General features: G+C 41.4%; 1 protein-coding gene across 5 annotated transcripts in view; it reads right to left on the bottom strand.

Annotated features, from left to right (window-relative positions):
- The window catches only part of SPATA13 (spermatogenesis associated 13), a 148,250-nt gene that overhangs the window by 49,606 nt on the left and 82,928 nt on the right, over positions 1–15,716 (bottom strand). For 2 of the 5 annotated variants that reach the window (XM_035326173.1, XM_035326192.1), the window contains exon 1: positions 10,109–10,345. The exons of 2 other annotated variants lie outside the window; for them this stretch is intronic. In XM_035326173.1, the coding sequence (XP_035182064.1) occupies positions 10,109–10,330 (222 nt within the window). In that variant the 5' untranslated portion in view covers positions 10,331–10,345. Of the gene's footprint in view, positions 1–10,108; positions 10,346–10,560; positions 10,769–15,716 lie in introns of those variants that run through there. One more of the 5 variants, XM_035326197.1, reaches the window with a different exon arrangement.

Raw genomic sequence — 15,716 nt, 5'->3', positions numbered from 1 at the left:
CGGCCCCCCCCACGGCCCCGAGAGGGGCTGGCTTCGAGGTCCCAGCCGTGGGAGGGCCCCAGCCGCGACCCCGGGGTGCAAGGGCCCGCCTCCCGTCGGTAGTGAGGGGAAAGGGTGTCTGGTGTGTGAAGTTTGGAGGTAGAAACGCTGGGGAAAAGGGCTTGGCAGCATGTGAGCTCTCTTAGAGAGCTGCACTTGGGGCCCAGGCTCTTTCTGTCCGAGACCTGGATAATTTTGTCTGTCACTGGTCCCCAAACGTAACAGCAAGATCCCTTAATGCACAGTGAGAAGTGCCCATAAACTACACAAAGAAATTGTGAGACTGCCTTACAGCCCCATGTCACGACTCTTGACAAAGACACATAGCAACCAGTACTCCTTGCTCCAACAGTTTAAGAATATTCCTGCACGTGGACTGGACTCGTAGATACAACTAAAACACTTTTAATACAGCTCAGTTAAGAGGCACAATGACAACGGGGTGGGACAGACACCGTGAAGAAGTCACAAAGAGCATCAGCCCTCTGCCTGTCCTCCCAGCCTGGTGTGCTGTGACTTCGCACGCTGTAATTACCTCTCTGGAGCGTGGCATAGCCAGCCTCTGAAAGGCAAGATGTAGTTAGTGGATGAAGCAAACAAATGGGCTTAAGGGGTGTGGGTCAAATGAGGTAGCAAATAACTCTGGCATTGACCACAGGATTCTCAGGAAGCCAGCAGTGCCTGGCTGGGCTCAGCTTCATGGTAGGCCTCTGGAAGAAGCGTGGTTTGAAGAATGACTCAAAGGAGTGGGTGAAGTGGTTGCTTTATAGTGCTGGACATGGACAAATGGAGATGAAGAGTGGAAGCAATGACAGGGACAACCTGGGGAAGTTCTCAAGTCAGTGTGAGCAAGAAGTATCTACCTCAGATCTTGGGAAAAGGAAGTGAAGGGGCTGAAATTGCCAAGGGACAATGGGGATGTCTATGAGATGTTACCTGTAGAACTGCTTCCAACAGTATGGCAAACTTGTCCCACAGTTTCCCTAGTATATCTAGGGGGCTGTACTGATCCCTTAAAAAACACCTAGCAGAGCTATTCAAACCTGATTTTCAATGAATTTGTGTCCCTATGTTCCTGTACCATCCCTTTGAATATCCTGAATTACCCAAATCTTTTTTAATCTGAAATATTAATTTTTAAAGGCTGGGAGCTACAACTGTATTTAGTATTCAAGTGTATTCACACCAAGGTTTAGTGAAATGATGCAAAACAAAGTTTATCAACAGGACTGCCACAAGAAAGAAGGCAGATCACTCATCTGACTATAAACTAAAACACTTCTCTGTATGTTACAATATTCAAAGAAAATCAAGATAAAATGTTTCATCAAAGTTGCAAACCAAACATCCAGTAAATTAGTTCTGGTCTTCTACAATCGTAAAGGCTTTTCTACAGTCCTGAAAAAAAACATGTCCTCCAAATTTCTAATGGAAAAAAAAAAAAAAAAAAGGTGCTTCTGAAGAGGAATCTTCTGCTTTTTCCCTTCTTGAGTAGATTAATATTATTTTGCACTAAGAATGTTTGAAAATATGTAAATAAGAACAAATGCATAGCATTTTACAGGTTCCTCCGAAAAACTGAGCTATAAACCCTGTTACTTTTAGGCTAATAGTTTGAATCCATATGAGTATCAAAGGATGGAGCTGACTGAGAAGTTGACCATGTGTACTAATTTATGAAGAGAAGAACTCCAAGAGAAAAAAAATCTAGATTGGTATATGCATGAGATTTTTAATAATGACTTGACAATAGCCATCACGCTTATTGCAACAAAAATGAAATGCTTGTTTCAGAAGCTCAAAGTCTGTAGCTGGAAAGAGGTTTAATGGGCATGTGACAAGGAATGAGAAGGATTATTCTAAGTGTAATACAGGTGGGAAAGGATTACAAAAAAAATGTGACATGGGAGAAAAAATATTCTTTGTCATATTTAATGATAAAGAAACACCCCACCAAAAAAAAAGTTTTAATGGGTTAGTGATACCTCTGGCTTTCTCAGAACAGCAATGGACACATTTGTGTAGTAAGAAAATCATTCACTTAAATCCAAAAAGTCTAAATGAGAACAAGTCTCTTTGCTTAGTTTATAAATTCTCCTTTTCACTCCCGCAATTCTATTATTCCTTTTCTGGTTCATTTATGAATGCTTTCTTAAAGATGGTTTTTAAATAGTACTTTTTTTTTTTTTTTTTTAATGTGCTCTTAAAAGAATAATGAAAAAGAGCCAAAATGAATAGTTTCAGGAAAACAGAATAAAAACATTTGTCATACTTGAACAGCTATTGGGCAAGAATGGCAAAGGAAGTGACACTCTTAAGACATTCCCTAAATTAATGAGTGACTGAATTTAATTATTAAGATGAAGAATTACTGAAACAAGAAATCTCTCTGCTTTCAATGACAGAGTCTTTCCCAGGCTGTGGTATTTTGCTAATGCTGCAGTTTTGCAATCTGCACCTTCCTTTTTTACATCCCAGGCAAGGACTCTCCTGCAAGCAATTAACCTCCATGGAATCCCTATATGTTGACAGGTCCCACAGGGGGAATTAAACTGAGTCATATATCTGTTGAAGTTAAAGATGACACCCCCACGGACTTCAATGGGAGCAGGATCAAGATCTCAACTTGTACACTTTGAAAATGAGAGAATAGTATGCTTGTGTAAGCAGGCTCAAACTAACTTTTTTTTTGTCTGACTTATATAAACTGTATGGGCAATTAATGTAGGATTTTTCAATTTGTGTATCTGTCATCAAATCAGTAAAAATAAATCGAAAGGGATTTTCCAAATCCAAGAGCTCTGTCATCCTGGCACTGAAAAATTCCATCCCAGAAAATGAAACATGTTGCTGCGGAAAACACTGAAAGGACAGCTTGGGTTCAACTGATGGATTGATTTCTTAATTTGCCTAATCTAAGTCATCATTGCCAGTGTGTAGGAAGCTGGGACACTACTTTCTAAAGACCGGTTCCTGTTGCATTTACTCTTCTGTTTGACCTTAACTCGCAGCCAGTTCAATACAAATAAAGGCAATTACTGAGCAAAGCAGAAGTTTAGCGCAGCTTGGTCTAAATCACAACGCACAACAAACCATGCTTTTTCCTCTCATCATTCACAATCTTCTTTTAAATGTGCTTTGCCGAGGTCATTTCACTGAGCTTGCTCAGCTCTATTAAACACAGAGATGCAATTTAGGGAGAGCACAATAGCCAAGTGGAATGACGCCACCAAGGAAAAATGACCCTTGTGTACCAGGTTACCATTGTCCCATCTCCCAGTTGCTCTTACTCACCCACCTACACCACTCCAGCTGCAGGCAACTTAATGACGGACTCAGCCTTTCAGCCTGGCAGAAGGCTATTTATAACCCCCCGCAGCCCAGCTCTGATGCTATTCTTTCTTGCCATCCTCAAGAGGCATTATTCAGCCAGCATGACATGAAGAGATGGCTGGTACTACAGAAGAGCAGTTCCCAATGAACAGATCATTGTGTGAGGCATAAAGAAGACTCCCAGTTACCAATTAGGAAGGCCAAATTCCACCTTCATTTGGTGTCATGCAAAGTGTAAGAGATAAGAAGGAAAGTGACCATGGAGATGGAAAGTAGACGGAAATAGGAAAGAAGAGATTCATCAAAAACTTTCTCTATACCATTTTTATTTCTTGAAAAAAGTTCTAGATTTTCTAAGTGGAAGTACATTGACGTGATACAGGCTATTTGAGAGGAAAGGCTACAACCCCAGAGAGCAGCAATTGTCCCACGCTGCTGCCATTCACTGTCTCCTCCACCTCTGCTTTTTCTGCCATGCCCTGATACATCACATCCCTCACTGTCCTGTCTGATGGCCATGCAGCCATTCTGTGTTCATCTTCCTTGCTTGAAATAATACTATGTAAAAGTGACTGTTTAGAGCTCTTAATCAGCCTTCTTCCCCACCCACATAGTTCCCCTGACATCTGCCATCCCATCCTCTCTACTTAACACTGCGGCCTTCCAAAGGATGTGGAGGTGCCTTGTTATGCAGCCAGGCCAAAATAAATAAATGGAAGAACAAACACATAGAGAAAGGGACCTGAGGAGAGTGGGAACACCACAAGGATGCAGAGTCCGTCAGGCACTGCAGACACGGAGATGCTTTAAAAGTGAAGCAAGTAGCGCACTTCCTCAGGAACGATGCCACATCAGGAAAAATTATGCAAAGTTATATAAGATCTTCTGATGCTTATTATAATAAAATAACAGGCTTCAGGAGAATAATTGGCCCAGCGTGATGCAACAGCAATACCCAGCTGCTTACAGGCACTGTTTACCTTCATTACCTCTATGGTGGCCACGGCAGAAAGCCCTGAACAATTACAGCTTTTGGTATGTTCCTGAGGTGAGAGCAGAGTATCTCACAGGAATTAAGGAAAGGAGAACCAGGTAGCAATGTGGGGGAGTATCGGGTTTTGTGGATTGGTGGCAGCTTCTAGGCTGTCTTTACCCATGCTCTTCAAGAACCACACGTGTTTTATTTTGGTTTTGTTTGTTTGGTTGGTTGGTTTGTTTTTCTATTAGTATCAATAATTTTCTTTGTTTAGTTTCTTTTTGCAATGACCAGACTTGTCTTTGTGACAGTCTGAACTAAAACTAACATTCATGGGCGCATCTCTGGTGAGAAGACTGAATTACTATCGCCACTGTGTTTCTCTTTCTTTTTCAGAAAAAAAAAAAAAAAAAAAAAAAAGATAAAACTTCATATCTTCATGCTAATTTTACCTCTACTTTGTCAGTAACTTCTAGATTTTGATTTAATTTACTCTATCAAGAAATCCTATAGAACAGAAAAGCTATAAAAACTACCAATTTGAACAGAGTGGATGCCAATGAAGTCCTACAGCAGCAGCTATGTGATGAGAATATTTTCTATAGTAATGTTAATGCTTTTTCAGAGAAATATGTGCTCTGAATTTAACCTGCCTGAGGACTTTAATGATAAGCCTTCAGCTAATACCCATCCCTCTATTTCTTATGTGCTCTAGTAACTTACTAATGTCTTCACTATTAACCCTAAAATCAGGAGTATTTTTTAAAAACATGACTGATCAAATTTAAGTTAACTGCCTGCTCATTTTGTCAGGACAAAAATAAATAAAAATTAATTTTAAAGATGCAAAAAACACACAATAATTCCAGAAAACGTTTTTTTTTTTTGTCCAGACATGGAATCAGATACATATAAGTTTATAAATTTTGGGCTGGCTGCCTTGTCCTTTTAAGCACAGCCAGACATAGTAAACTAGATCTTTGATCAGCAGGATTGTCAAGGAAATCTCTTGTTGTGGCCTGGTATTATTTTCTAATATTATAATCTGTTTCTGGGCAGCAGTACAAATAATGCATATTGCCTGTCTCTATGAGTTATTGCAGCTGCACATTTTATTCAGGATGCAAATGGAGGGCATTAGGTAGTATTGGCACAGCTCACTTGTGCTTCTGAAGTTCCTAAAAACCGCGTGTCTACATTTGTGTTAATTCAAAATAAAAAACAAACAAACAAAAAAAATATTTCAAAACTGACAAGCTGCAAAGGAAGGAAAATATTCCTTGATCTTCCATACCTCTGCACAAGGTTTATAAAGATTTTGGTGGAAGAAAAATCTAACTCAGGTAGCTTGAGATGGAGTTTATTGTGTATATCCAAGGTACCAGCTGGCATAATTGGTATAATGGGGACTGGAACCAGTGCCACAGGATACCTTTCTGGCCATTGACTCATACACCCCTTCCTAAAAGTCAAGGTTAAACAACTCGGGCTTTTACCAGCCCTAAAAGTAATGTCCATCACTTGAAGAAATTAAACCCACATCCCAGGCAGGAAAGCTCTCTTTCCAACAGAGGCTGGGGAAGAAGGATTCTGGATTTTGTTTCTCTTTGACCTTGGCAGTCCAGCATACTTTTCTCTGCTTAAGTGCCATATGTGTAAAATAAGTGATGATAGGAGCAGTACCTTATAACCTATGGGCCTGCAAGGACAAATCCGTCAATGCTTCTCTGGCACTTTAATGCTTACGGTGATGAGAGCTGTAAAAAGTGTACACACGGAGAAAATAATCCATTATCTACCCGTGCAGAGGACAAACCCCCGCACCCATTTTTTTGAAAGGAGTTCAGACTAAAGTGCCTGTTTTGAGACTCGGTTGCCTATTTTGATGATATCTCATTAATCTTCTAAACTGGAGCCTGCGGGTCAGGCCAACAATTTATGTCTTCTAAGAGCACTGGATAGCTCCGAACGGAAAGATTGCATGCATCCTTGCTACAGAAGTTAATTTACATCAGTGAGCTGTCCTTGCCTAAACATTGCAAATGGACAACACAGCAGCACGGACACTTTGTGTCCTGTCAGTCACGCTGGCCCTTTAGGAAAGGCCTTGTTAAGGTGCAGGTTAAGAAGCTCTAATAAGAAAAACCTTAGTGGCCATTCCCCCAGCACTGTGGGGCACACAATTAAAATACTAAACTGGAGGTGGGAGCTATGTTTCCAGCTCCAAACTAGAGGCAATTTGCACCCATTCTGTCCTAGGGCTATCTTTTGCCTAGGAGGTGGTGAACACAGCCACTACCTGAGTCAGACCTCTCCCCACCTCTCACTTTTCATGGCACTGTTCAGCAAACCTTCTCTTTCTGTGCTAGGAATAGCTGCTTGGCTCCCCCCTGTTATCCCACACCAATCCAGAGATGCATTTGCTCCCCACAGACCACCTGCTGCTGTTCGGATCATCGCCTTCAATCCACCTGGGTCTCTGTGGCAAAAGTGATGGCTTCAGGCAATCTAAGAGCATGCCACCACCTCAAGGGACTGGAACACCTCTCCTGTGAGCAGAGGCTGGGAGAGCTGGGGCTGCTCAGACTGGAGAAGAGGAGGCTCAAGGGGGATCTCATCCATGTCCCTAAATCCCTGAAGGGAGGGTGCAGAAAGGATGGAGCCAGGCTCTGCTCAGTGGTGCCCAGTGCCAGGACAGGAGGCCATGGGCACAGCCGGGCACCCAGGAGGCTCCCTCTGAGCACCAGGCAGCACTTCTGTGCTGGGCGGGTGACGGAGCCCTGGCACAGGCTGCCCAGAGAGGCTGTGGGGTCTCTTCCTTGGGGGTCTCCAAAAGGCACCTGGACGTGGTCCTGGGCAGCTGGCTCTGGGTGTCCCTGCTTGGGCAGGGCTGGCACCAGGGGCCTCCACAGAGCCCTGCCAGCCTCAGCCCTTCTGTGTGCATCAGACCTGATACAGGGCAGGCAGTGGAGCAGAGCATCCAAGCACAGGGAGGAAAGCATAGGCAGCAAGTGGAAGCTCCTCCTTTCATAACCAGGGGACTCCTGAAATGACTCCAGATTTAAAATCCGTCTCAGGAGCTGCCAAGGAGTGCTGTGAATTGGGAAGGGCTGGGGAAGGACTGTGGGACATGCCCACAGCCTGACCCCTTGTGTTGTGCTGTGCAGCCATAGTGTGTATGTGGGGGGGGTTGGGGGGGGGGAGGGAGGGTGACGTGTGGGGAGGGGTCTGGAGTGGGTTGGCAACAAAACACAAAGGCATGCAAAATTATATGGCCACATCCCAAACAGGAAATATTTTAAATGTGTTCTCCGGAAAAGGAGGAAAATACTTTCTCCAGAAAATAATAAATGGATTTTTTCATGAAGTGCTTTTGTGTCACCCTCAGAGATTGAAATCAGTCATTACAGTAAATAGAGATTTTAATCTGCTTTAAATGCAAATACTGGTTCAGTTTCAATTCCCACCTCACCACAAATATAACACAAATATGGTCTTATTGCAGGGATATTGAGATTACTGCATACCTCAAAATTAAAGATGTCATCTAACTTTTTTTCTTTATGCAGAAGAAAACTTGGTAGGCCAATCTATGCTTGAATAGCTCTTCAGCCTCACTGATAATTGGATGGGCAACATGTAGAGGCTAACCTTTAGTATGATGCTGAAATCAGGTGGTTTAAAACCTGCTCCCACCAGCCTGGGGAGCAGCAGGGAACAGGGCCTTCCTGTGCTGCCCTGGCAGCCAAGCCATACGGAGCATATGTTGAGCCGAGCTGCTGGTGACACCCCCTGTCAGCATCTGGTAATTTTCCTAGCACAGGCAAGATTTATATGAAAGCTTTAACTCTGAAAGTCCTGCAGATCCACAGACAAATACATTCCAGAATATATTTTTTTAACCAATGGGTCAGAGGTGCTCCATTTTAACAAGCCAGTTTTAGGTGACTGTAGTACCATCAGCTTCATGCTGTACCCTACCAGGCCGAGAGATGTTTCATTTATCAGAAATCCTACTATTTTTCAACTGATAAACTGCTCCCATTCAGTATCTAGATCCACAGATCCTGCTGCCTGAAAAACGTTCAGCTAACTGTCACCATGTGCCATGCACAATATTCTACATCTCAATTTCCCAACCCTTCAGCAAAAAATGGCATAAAAACATTGACTTACGTTTTTCATTGTGCTGAAGCCTAAGGAAAAGGGGACAGAGGGAGTTGAGGCTCTCTGGAGAAAGAAATCCTTCCCAAGGTCTGCAGTAAGAGGTCACAGCTTCTACTAAATGATCCCACGTGGTAATAAAGTATATTTATTCTCTTTTCTTACCAATCTTGCTTCTCGTATTGCTTAGAGAATGAAAGCTACAACAATGTTTCCAGTGGAAACCAATATGTAATTTATAGCCAAATCTCATTTTACTGGAACCTCTAAGCTTTTGAGAGCTTATTATTCCAGATTTAGCCTGGTATTAAATGAGAGTGAAATCCAGGCTTTACAGAAAGCACTAAACTTGCTCACACATCGTACTGAAAGAGAATTATCATGCAGCCAGCCCTGGCCTCATTTACCCCAAAACAGGAGCTGTTTTCCCAGGGAGGATATTGAGTGCTTGTGACTACTTTCTGCTACAATATTCTTAGAGGGGATCATGTGGTGCCTTCAGCCTGTGCTGCAAGTCTTGGAAAATATTTCACTGTCATCAATAACCCACTCTTGGTCACTTAAACTTCCACCTATTTCCCCATTTTCATTTAATGGGTAAACAACTCCTAACTTCTTAGTATTGCTAGCTTAGCTAGTTGTGCTTGAAGTTACACAGAAACCTCTCTCATTTACAAACATCTCCTAAAACCTCAAAAATCTCTCTCTTTTTTTTTTTTTTCCTTATTCCCCAGAAACACACAGCAGCTGACCTATTGGCCATTACTTCGAGAAGACAATTCAGCAAGTCAGCAGTCAGCAAGTTTTTCCTTCTGCAGTCCAATTTCATACCTTGACTTCAGTTAAAGTACATCAGTTTGCTGCGATCTTGTAAACATTTCACATGTGCAATTCTTTGCTGTGGCATGTTTAAATCATCCCTATCTCATGAGATAATCCACAGATAAGCGCGTACACAACTAGAAGGAGTGGGGCCAAAGGCCAATAGTGTGACAGCTAATTTCACAAAGATAGCTATTAACAGAGATGGATATTTGAATTCAAGTAAGATTCATCCAACAGTCCCTAGATCAGAACTGTTCCTCCTTGTTCTTTGGCCAGCCTCAAGTATAGGTCTCAGGCTCAGGTTGTCTGCAGCTCTTAATTGCCTCTATTTGCAAGTAATTCCAGGACCAAAACCAAAGAACTCCTCCTTCCTTGCTTAGCAATGGCTGGGCTGCTTAGCAGAGAAGGTGGGGGGTGCATTTTGGGAAGTAATTTTCCCTGATTGCAGATAGAAATAAACCCCGTTATTTAAAGGTATCAGGTCTTGTGTTTTTCCTTGCAAACAACAGAAAATTACAGTTTTCATCTACATATCAAACAGTGGTAATAACTTTTTAGAAACATTAATTGCAGCACTTTTTCTGTGCCAAATACATCTCATTTTACAACACAGACCAATGCCATACTCTTTTCCCAAAGTGAGTTGCAAAGAAAGACAACAATGATTAATACTATAGTTTGCATGAGCTACACCCCATCTTGATTACATTAAGATACATTTTCCCAAAACATAAGCAACAGATTGCCTTAGTACTCTTTTGTAAAGCCTACCTTTCCAAATGCCTGACTTAACTTCATAGAAGTGCTGTAGTCCAACACAGTTAAGAGCAGTGAAAATGCACTGATATGGGGAATGGTCAATGGCTTACATCTGCGTTTGGGTGGGCATCTGCCAAAAGGGCTTGAAAAAGCAGGGTTAATGCCAGCAAAGCTTCCCCCTGATCTCACCACCAGTGCAATCAACCTGAACTCATGGCGCACAAAACTCTCCATTGTACAGTATGGAAGTGTGGCAATGCACAGTGCCCAAATAGCACTGATAGATGAGCTGCACAGATTATCTGCTACTCTAAAAACCACATATACAGTAACAGAGGGGCAAAGCACACTGCAGCCAACACACAAAATATTAAATATCAGCCTCAGCCTAATGGCTTCACACTTAATTAGAACAACTAATAAAACCACAATTGTAAAATGCAATTAATTACCACCGTACATACCTAAATGTTTATGTCTTCCAGCAGCCATTAACTATGGGACCTGTTGTTCTGGATAAGATTTAATCTAAATGTTTGAAAATCCATTGCACAGAATATTGCACGGTAACAGCATGAACCTTGCTCCAGAAAACCTGTTTGTTTTTTGAAAGAGCCTGCTGATGCCCGGGGCTGGGTGCTGTGGGGTGCTGAGTGCCGTGTGTGCTCATGAATGCCAGTGGCAGCACAAGGAGCTCGGCATGGGCCAGAAGCACTCAGCACCTCGCAGGATCGAGTCCTGAGTTAATATATAACAAAGGGCTGCACAGCGGTGTGTGAAATCAGCAAGTTAAACATACACTGAAAATAACTGTAACAACAGGGAAGCGAGCATATTTACATGAGCATTTCATTAAAGTCTGTGCGCTGCATAGTTTCAAATACAGTATTCACATATTTACCGTATGAAATCCAAAGTTTGGGGAGTGTTCTGGTGAAAGAAAAATTAAGTGGTCAAGGATGCAATATCCTAAAGTTGCAACTTCTAGTTAAGGATTGTGCAAACTGATTGATTATTATCAGCTGGAGTCTACCTTGTGCAAGTCAAATCTGACAGTGTGGACCTAATAAAAGACCAAGAGCAGCACATGCTAAATAATTCCCCACAAAAAATTAAAATAACAACAAGCCCCCAAACTTTATTACCTAGCTCTAGTATTTGCAGGTGTCGGCAACAGAACAAAGTGCCAAAATCATACTTGGTCATCTACCGGAACAAATGAAAGAGGCAGAAATCAAAGGTCAAATTACGTCTTTCAGAGCTCCAAAATGCAACAGGAAATAATTCAGTGTGCAGAATCCACTGCAGGTGCAGAGCTGAGTTATTACAATGGCAAACAATACAGGGAGGAAAACCTGCTAGAATGACACGAGCTTCTCTGCTTTTGCTTCCTGGTGTCCAGAGGGAGAAACCACTCTCTGCTAGCCACCCACATTTATCCCAAGAGATCTGCCTGGCATCACGTATGAAAATGCAAAATGCCCCTGGCTTTGTGCTCTCCAGTCAGTAGGAAATGTACATCTCCGTTCTGTATATGCCTTCCTATACACACAAAGTAATATATAACAGAACATCTGATATGTGATTCAATCCTCTCTTTTCCTCCCAAGAAGAACCAGTAACTTCCAACTTCACTGTTGCACTTTTTTTCTGAATTAGAATGGCAGATTGTGAAAAAAAAAACTGCAATCCTGAATGCAAGAGAACACTAATTCAAAGAGAAATGGATTTCTGTATTACATTTCTTGGAGTTATTCTGTGAATAATCACAAAGAGAATTTTTAATGTCAACATTACATTCATTTCTTAAAAGTAGAAATGCCAACAGATTTACTTAGTAATAGATTTACATATCCCAAGAGCATTTGCAAAATTTAATTAATAATTTATAATGAAGTATGAGATTTCATATGTCTCATGCAATAATTTGAAATTCAGATATTGTTGAACCCCTAATTATTAGGAACATTCATTTTAGCTGAAAGCTCTGCTGGAACTTCAGTACAGAGAAAATCAACTATATGAGAGTATAATGGCAGAACTACGGATCCACTATGACTTATACTCAAAGTCTTCTGTGAAAGGAAAAAAGCAAACTCTTCATTGCAGCACTCATCCCAGGTAAGGCTGGTCTTTTACCATTTTAAGTCTTCTAAGCCTGATATAAGGTCCACCGAAGTTAACAGGACAATTTCCTCTGCTTCTATCAAAGTTTAGTTAAAGATTACAATAAGGGCTAAACCCAAATAATTTTGGTAGTCTCAAATCACTCACCAGGGTGCTCATCTATGATGTTGCCATAAAACTGTTGATTTTGGTCATTGCTCTGGTTAGAAGGAAGTGAAGAAAATAGCACATCTTGCTTCATAGTTTGAAATTTTAGGAGAAACTGAAAAGCAGATACTACTACATGGCACAAGTCAATTTCTAGGCATTTCGTGAGTACAAAGAGAAGGCTCGGGATTCAGAATACTCAGAAAAAAAAATAAATAAAAATAAAAAAAATAAACAACAGAGAGACAAATGTGGAAAGTGTGTTTTCTTACAGATTCTGGTATTCCTGCATGTGAAACACTGCTTGTGCTTGGCACATCAAATGCTGTTATAGAAGGCAGACCAAAGTTTAGAGAACTTTATGACACTTAAATTTCTGGTGAGACTAGCAGCAAAGTCCAGTCCGGTTTTGACAACTCAGTAACTGAAATATCTTCATGAAGTTCCTGGTTAAAGAACAATAGACCATTATGTGTTGCACCTGAACTGTACCTGTAATATCAGGCTCTCAAAGTACCTTACAAATCTGAGTAAGTTAAACCTTACAACTGTATGAAGCCTGCTATGCTTGTTATAACATTTTTTTTTCTTTTTTTCTTTTTTTTTTTTTTTGAAGAGGCTAAAGTCTGTTCTCAAAAAGTCAAGGGTCTTGATGCTGCTGTTTGTCCTGTTTCTTCCTCCCTGTACTCCCTAACTATTGGTCACAGCAGCCAAAGTTGCTCCCAACCTTCACATCCTCAACCAGATCTTTCTTCTTCGCCAACACAAGCAAGTCCAGTAGAGTACCTCTCCTCATTGGCTTCTCAGTCACCAGTGTTAGGATGTTATCCTCAATGTACTCCAGAAACCTCCTGGATTTCTTGTGCTCTGCTGTGTTTTCCCTCCAGCAGATGTAGGAATGGCTAACACTCTCCATGAGAACCAGGGCTTGAAAATATGAAGCCTCTTTCAGTTGTCTGAAGAAGGCCTCATCTACATCTCACAAGAGCAGAGCAGAGGGGGTGAATCCCCACCCTCACCCTGCTGGCCTCGCTGTTTTGATGTAGCCCAGAATACGGTTGCTTTTCTGTGCTGCAAGCACACATTGCTGGCTGATCCTCAGTTTTTCATTCACCAAATTGACAAAGATAAAAAGAGGCATTGCAGTACCAATTACATTAAGGCATCTCAGTCTTAACAGCTCCACAGAATACAAAGCAGGCCCTGTAAGAAGGGAAGTGCTCCCCCAAAATATTTAGGTTACCAATTGCAAAGTAATCCAGGCACAGCCCCATTCATAAGACCAATTTATCACCAGGTCATACAAGGCAATTAGGCCTGCACATTGGATGCAGAGGAGATCTGATTAACAACCATCACCTGAAAAGATGTTTTAAATGATCCAGTTTTATTTTTAACAATATTTTAAAGCCTTTGAGAAGATTAATTCCTCGGCCCGAGAGCGGAGAACCTTGCTGCTGCTAAGGTAAACTGATGTTACTAATTGAGTCCTCAGCACCAGAATATTCTTTGTAGGGATCTGAAGTGATATTACTTGGTTATTGATAGCGTCAGCACACAAAGAACACCACTGTCCTTTGCCCTGAAAGTCTGAATTCTTTGCAACAAGATGGAAATGTTCCTGCCATCTTCTCTTTCTCTTTCTTATGCTGTCTTGCAGAAAACATGCAACAGATTACAAATATAAACACAAAACCTGTTTGTCTGTATTCTTCAATAATAAAAGAAGAATTCCTTCCTGTTTCATAAGGAAGGAAAAACCAAACCAAACCAAACCAAAACCAAACCAAACCAAAACAAAACAAAACAAAACCTTCATCGAGGGCATTATCTCTTCAGTACTACCAGTTGTGAGCAAGGGAATTTTTATCTTTGAAGTTAGAGTGCAGCTGATAAACTACAAGGTATAAACCTATTTGAAAAGATACCAGATTAGTTGTCAATAATTAAAATAAAAATAAGATACACTCAAAATAAACAATGAAAGATCCAATACAAGATTTTGAGCCAGATTTCTGAAACTCATTCTCAAGCGAGTGTTGTCAGGTAGGACATGCTGCACTGGATTTGACCAAAATGTCACCTCACCAGCCATCCTGTCTCCAAGTAGCTTAAGGAAGAACAAGAAATAAGACAAATAGAGAAATATTTTCCCTCTATTTTCCTTTCTCCTGGTAACCTAAAGTTTAGGGTCTTCCTATATCTAAGTCTGCATCCAGAACACACTACTTTATAGGTCTGTTGGGACACTCTTTCATGAATTTCCTTGATTCCTTTCTATATTCACTAATTCTTCAGCATCCACAACCTCATATTTTACTGATTTCCCATAACTAATTCGTACACTGGGTGAAATGCATTCCTTTTTGTTTGATTCTACCCTTCTGCCCTGGTGATGCTGCGCTGGTTTGAAAGCCTAGTCCTGCCCAAGGGAGACAAGCGCAGGGTGCCTCCAGCCCCACAGACAGCCGTGTTGCAAGAGAGGTGCAGTAACGAACAGGAAGGATGGGTTTCCAGGAGAGAATAAGAAAGGGGAGAGCATTTGGCAAGAGGACTTGCAGGCAGATATGCAAGTTAGGTTTCTGGACTATTGCCCGACCATTTACCATGATGGTCACACTTGAGCTTCTTTTTTCATTAAGAGGGGATTCCTGTTTTGCAACACTCTCAACTGTAGTACATAAATCATAAATAAGTAATTAATTCCTTAAAAGTATGCTGTTCTTGATTATTTCCCCTAGGTTGTCTATGTGCTACTCATATTTTATGCTGCCATCCATATGTCAAGTAATGTACTTAACTCACTCGACTTTTTGCAAACTAGAAAGTCAGAGCCCTGCTGATGAAAGCCATCGGTTCCCCCAAATCCTTCATTCCTTCCTTAGCAGCCAGTGCACCAGGACTCATCATGTTCCACGTCATGGTCATATTCCACGTCAACATTTTCTCTTGTGTGTTATGCAAGTGTGTAGCAACAAGTACAACAAGGCAATTTTCTTCCTGGATCACTGAACTGCTCCATCAGAAACATAAAGATGTTCTAACAGCACAGCAACCAACCATCCAGCATGTCAAGGAGCCACAGAGCTCTTGGTTCATTGTTGGGAGGTTACTTTTAATTACAACGTCCTGATTAACACACTGGAACAAGGCAATAGCTTACTTCAAACAGTTCCAAGTCAATGTACTTAAAAATGCTGACCCTTGTTGTAAGCAAGGACAAGTGGCAAAGACGAAAAGAAAACTGTTTGAGTTCAGAGTGAAATTGAAGTCCTATTGCAGGACTTTGCAGAAAGCCAGTAATGTATAAAAGTCAGCTTTCAAGCATTAATTTTGTGGAGCCATA

Source organism: Oxyura jamaicensis, chromosome 1, assembly GCF_011077185.1.
Source record: "Oxyura jamaicensis isolate SHBP4307 breed ruddy duck chromosome 1, BPBGC_Ojam_1.0, whole genome shotgun sequence".
Lineage (NCBI taxonomy): Eukaryota > Metazoa > Chordata > Aves > Anseriformes > Anatidae > Oxyura > Oxyura jamaicensis.
The sequence above is the reverse complement of the archived record's forward strand: the minus strand, read 5'-3'. Positions and strand labels throughout refer to the sequence as shown.